We start from the raw sequence: 4,979 nt of genomic DNA, 5'->3' as shown, positions 1-4,979 counted from the left end.
GAAGTACTGTCAGTGATCAAAGGTTAAAAGAACGACGAGCTGGGAAAAAAATTGCCCAGCTCGGTGAACAAGCGAACCAATCGTGCCCCCCACTCAAGGTGTCTAGCGACATCGTCGCTAATGATCCGAGGATGGTGACCGGTTATAGCAATCTTGGAGATTACCTGCCCGACGATGTACATTATGATATCTTGGAGGTGGACGAACACAAATACCATTACGGGAAGCCTCTCGTCAAAGATGAAAGATCTCTAACAACGATCATGCGAAGATTACATGATTGGTACATGAAAACCTGCAGAGAGTCTGGGGGAGGGATACTTTGACGCTAAGAGTTAAACCGGAGCATGACCTCGTTGGAATTGAACTGTTGAATGTTCCATTTGAGGAGTTCTTCCAGTTTTTCAATCAAAAGGCCCTCGATAAATCAACGGTCACTTGCTACTGTCTGTAAGTAGTACTACTTCTGTCATTAAGTCTCTCTATATAGGTCAGCTCTTTCATTGCATGTATTTATAATTATCCTCACTATATTATGCAGATTGAAGATCGCCGAATTGAAGAAAAGACAAATCGGTGATATTGGTTCATTAACACAAATCTCATAGATGCAACTGAGGTTAAATATCATGCCGAAAATACCGAGGCCAACTTGCTACGATCGTTGGTAATAAATGAAAACAAAGATATAATACTCTTTCCTTACAACTTCAAGTGAGTGTTACTGTCTTGTGCATATTCGGTTTCCCTTATTAGTCCAGGTTATAGTAATGTAATTGATGACTTATGCATGCGTGCGCAGCTTCCACTATATTCTCCTAGAGATTAAGCTTGAGCAGGGAGTAGTAACCGTCTTAGACTCGAGACGAAAAGATCCTCAGGACTATGCGGACTGACTCAAATGCTCGAGAAGTAAGTTAAATCGATTATTATCCACCATATCAGCAACTTTGTTCATTTCCTGATATCAAGTAATTGTTTTCTTTGTCTGGCAGGGTTTGGAGAAAATTCACCAAAAAAGCTCCGGGACTGCCGAAGAAGCTGCAATTTAAACACCCGAAAGTAAGTACTATAGTAGCATGTTCCGCGCATCTCCTAGTGATTCAAGCGCTAGTTTCATCAATACCATTTAGCATGCTTGCTTATCAATTTGATTGACCTCTATTTCTTGTAAAGTGGTTGTGGCAGGAACCCGGGAATAATTACTGTGGATACTACGTTTGCGAGTCCATCCGCTACATGACCTGTGAGCGGGGCTACTCTGACGAACAATATGAAGTGCGTAAGCAATAATATTCACAATTTTATTTTATTACCATCATTTGTGTTGAGTTTCATTTATTCATATATATATATATATATGTATTGACCCCCTTCTTCAAATTAGATGTTTCGGAAGCGGGATGAACTCCTAGCACCAGATCATATGCGAGCAATTCAAGAGGAATTGGCGGCATTCTTCCTTGACCACGTGATCGCTGAAAACGGATAATACTATGTGGACCCTGTATTCTTACAATTTAATTAGGAGATTATATTGTAAGAGATAATTATTGTATATATGTAGCCGGTAGTGTCAGATAGATATACAAGAACTTGTTGTTCGACCAATCTCTCGGAGAAGGAGAGGTGGTCGATATCACTTCTCTCTGTATGTACATGTTCATGACGATCTTCTGTTTCCTTCATTTGATTACTAGCTAGCGTGTCTAGTCCTCTCCATACGTATATAGTACGTAGCGTCGACCAAGCATGGAGATAAGAGAGGACACTTCTCTCTATTAATTAGCTAGCTAACACAATATATGAAACACCTAAATTAACCCCCAAACCCCCAAACCCCCCCCCCCCCTTTAAAAAAAAAACAAAAACCCCAGCCCCTGAAATGCTGACGCGTGGATGCCTATTGGTCCCGGTTAGTGCCACCAACCGGGACCAAAGTCCCTCCTACCTGGGCTCGCCGCACCGGCCACGTGGAGGCCCATCTGTCCCGGTTCGTGTAAAAACCGGGACTAAAGGGTTAGGGCATTAGTAACGATCCTTTAGTCCCGGTTCAAAAACCAGGACAATATGCCCTTTTTGTACTAGTGAGTTCAAAATAAGAAAAACTTGCAAAAAAGAGCTAGCCAAAAAATGATGTGGCAGGAAAAAGAACTGCGACACGACTTGCTGGAGCTGACCTTGGGCACGACGTGACGCTTGGTCAATTCTCTGGATCAAGCCCTTTTCCTTCCCAGCGCACGCAAGCCAAGCACGCGGCAACCTGCTAGAGTGCTAGTGCTACTACTAAAATCCATATCTTCCACTGCGTTGCTTACGGCTGTGCCGATCGAACTACCAAATCCATATATGTAGCCAGGGCAAGGCAAGGCAAAAAAGATTCCCCAAGCTGCAACCACCGGATCGATCATACTACTATTCATATAGTATAACGCTGCTTGAGAGTGCAGAAGCAAAAGCAAGCAAGCACACTAACATGGCTACGTGCGCCTCATCCCGTCTTCTTCTCGCACCGTCCGGCTGGCTAGCGGAGCTGAGAGTGTCAAACCTCCTTTAACTCTTTGCCAATCAACACATGGAAACGTACGCGCGCCACCAGCCCAACACGTCTTGTAGACGAAAGAAGCTTTCATCGCTTCCGACGGACGTCTACACAACCTTTTTTGAACATCATCTCCTCCCTTCTGGGTGATAAGTGGTAACAAACAAACTGAGGACGAAACTGTCTGTCACATCTATACAAAACAGAGGGCAGAACTGGACACATACATGCACGCAGAAAGAAGCTTTAATTGCTTCCGACGTACGTCTACACAACCTTTTTTGCACCTCATCTCATCCCTTCTGGGTGATAATAACAAAACCGAGGGCAGAACTGGACACATACATGCAGGGAAAGATCAAAGATCAGTTTGTTAGAATATTTCTGCATGTCGACCCGGAGGCCCGGGTTGATATGTTTGCAGCGAATTGGTTTCAGAAAGATTGGTCACTTTTAGGTTTTCGCTGGGGATCATGCATGCATGTCTCTGAAGCAAGATGGAGATGTACGGACATTGGGTGGGTACTGGAATAGGTGTGTGCCATGTCATGCATGCGCGTACGAAAGCATCTTCAAGATGTGCCACACGCGCAAGTCATGCGCATGCATGTGCACTGCATCTGCATGGCTACCTTCACTACATTGTGATCGATATGGCCGGCGTGGCCTGCCTTTGTTATTTGCCAGTGCAGCCGCCTCACGTACGCTAGCGTCTCTGTGTGTGTGTGTATATATACCATATGTGTTGTAGCATCGTCTAGTTCAGCTAGCGTTCATCCATCAGAACGACATCATTCGAGCGACATCGTCTCCATAGCCACAAGTACACAAGAAACTACGTACGGTTGTTCAGAGGAAACCGACTGGTGGTAGGCCATGGCCGGAGCCTACGTGCGCACGGCGATCATGCTCGCGCTCGGCTGCGCGCTGGCCATCGCCGCAGACGCTCTGGAGCCGAGCGGGTGGGTGAGGGCGCATGCCACCTTCTACGGCGGCAGCGACGCCTCCGGCACCATGGGTACGTATCCCGCTGCTCAACGACGCTCTAACCAATGGCAGTTTGTGATCTGATTTTACATCCATGCGTGAGGCGTATACGCAGGCGGTGCGTGCGGGTACGGGAACCTGTACGCGCAGGGGTACGGCACGCGGACGACGGCGCTGAGCACGGCGCTCTTCAGCGACGGCGGCGCGTGCGGGCAGTGCTACAAGGTGGTGTGCGACCGCAAGACGGACAAGACGTGGTGCAAGCCCGGCGTGTCCGTCACCGTCACCGCCACCAACTTCTGCCCGCCCAACTGGGACCTCCCCAGCGACAAGGGCGGCTGGTGCAACCCGCCGCGCCCCCACTTCGACATGGCGCAGCCCGCCTGGGAGAAGATCGGCGTCTACCGCGGCGGCATCATCCCCATCATCTACCAAAGGTCCGCCATCGATCAGGTTGACCAAGAACGTTCATGATCATGCGTGTATGCTAACCTAGCTAGCTCGTCGCTTTTGGCAGGGTGCCGTGCGTGAAGAAGGGCGGAGTGCGGTTCACCATCAGCGGCCACGACTACTTCGAGCTGGTGCTGCCGACCAACGTGGCGGCCGCCGGCTCCATCAGGGCCATGGACGTCAGGGGCTCCAAGTCCGGCGACTGGATGGCCATGGCGCACAACTGGGGCGCCAACTGGCACTCCCTCGCCTACCTCAACGGCCAGGGGCTCTCCTTCAGGGTCACCATCACCGACGGCCAGACGCTCGTCTTCTCCGATGTGGTGCCGCCCAGCTGGAGGTTCGGCCAGACCTTCTCCAGTAACCTGCAGTTCAAGTGATCGAGAAACGTTGACGACGTACGGCGTACGTACGTGAAGATGAACTCAATTAGGCATCCAATTTATTTGCTATACAACTTGGGTGTAATGGGTGGTCGATTTACTTAGTAACCTACAGTTCAAGTGATCGAGAAATCGTTGACGACGTGCAGATGAAGTTGCTTAGATATCTAATTTGTTTGCTATATACTCTATATGATGTAGTAACAACTTGAGTGTAATGTGTGGTTGATTTTCGGGCGATATGTGAGCAATGGAGAAGGGGTTAATCCGGTTCAAAAAAATGTGTGTATGATTTACTTTTCTTGTATCAGATTGTGTACCTGCTTAAAGGTACATGTACACTAGGCTTGCTTGTGCATGTGATCAATGTACATAAAGAGACGAATTTATCCAGTTTATGAAGGTGTTATGTTCTTTGAGGATTTCAGTGGATTATCAAGTATTATGACACCATTTTTTAAAGACAACATTTTTTAAAAGAGATGCAATACATGCAATTTGTTGAAGACTACTCCCTCCGCTAAATATAAGCCTTTTTAGGTATTCCAATACGGACTACACACATTGAGCTAAATAAGTGAAAAGGGAAGAAGGCTCATTTCTTTTCTGGTCTCATT

The 4,979-nt window shown here is 47.4% G+C and overlaps 1 protein-coding gene across 1 annotated transcript; it reads left to right on the top strand.

The window, feature by feature from the left end:
• The first annotated feature begins 3,312 nt into the window (after positions 1-3,312).
• Positions 3,313-4,774, top strand: LOC109741599 (expansin-A13). The gene is made up of 3 exons (XM_020300680.4): positions 3,313-3,560; positions 3,645-3,966; positions 4,047-4,774. The coding sequence occupies exons 1-3, from the start codon at positions 3,419-3,421 to the stop codon at positions 4,357-4,359; spliced, it is 777 nt and encodes a 258-aa protein (XP_020156269.1). The 5' UTR covers positions 3,313-3,418; the 3' UTR covers positions 4,360-4,774.
• The last annotated feature ends 205 nt before the right edge of the window (positions 4,775-4,979 follow it).

Source organism: Aegilops tauschii, chromosome 5, assembly GCF_002575655.3.
Source record: "Aegilops tauschii subsp. strangulata cultivar AL8/78 chromosome 5, Aet v6.0, whole genome shotgun sequence".
NCBI classification, from domain to species: Eukaryota; Viridiplantae; Streptophyta; class Magnoliopsida; order Poales; family Poaceae; genus Aegilops; species Aegilops tauschii.
The sequence above is the reverse complement of the archived record's forward strand: the minus strand, read 5'-3'. Positions and strand labels throughout refer to the sequence as shown.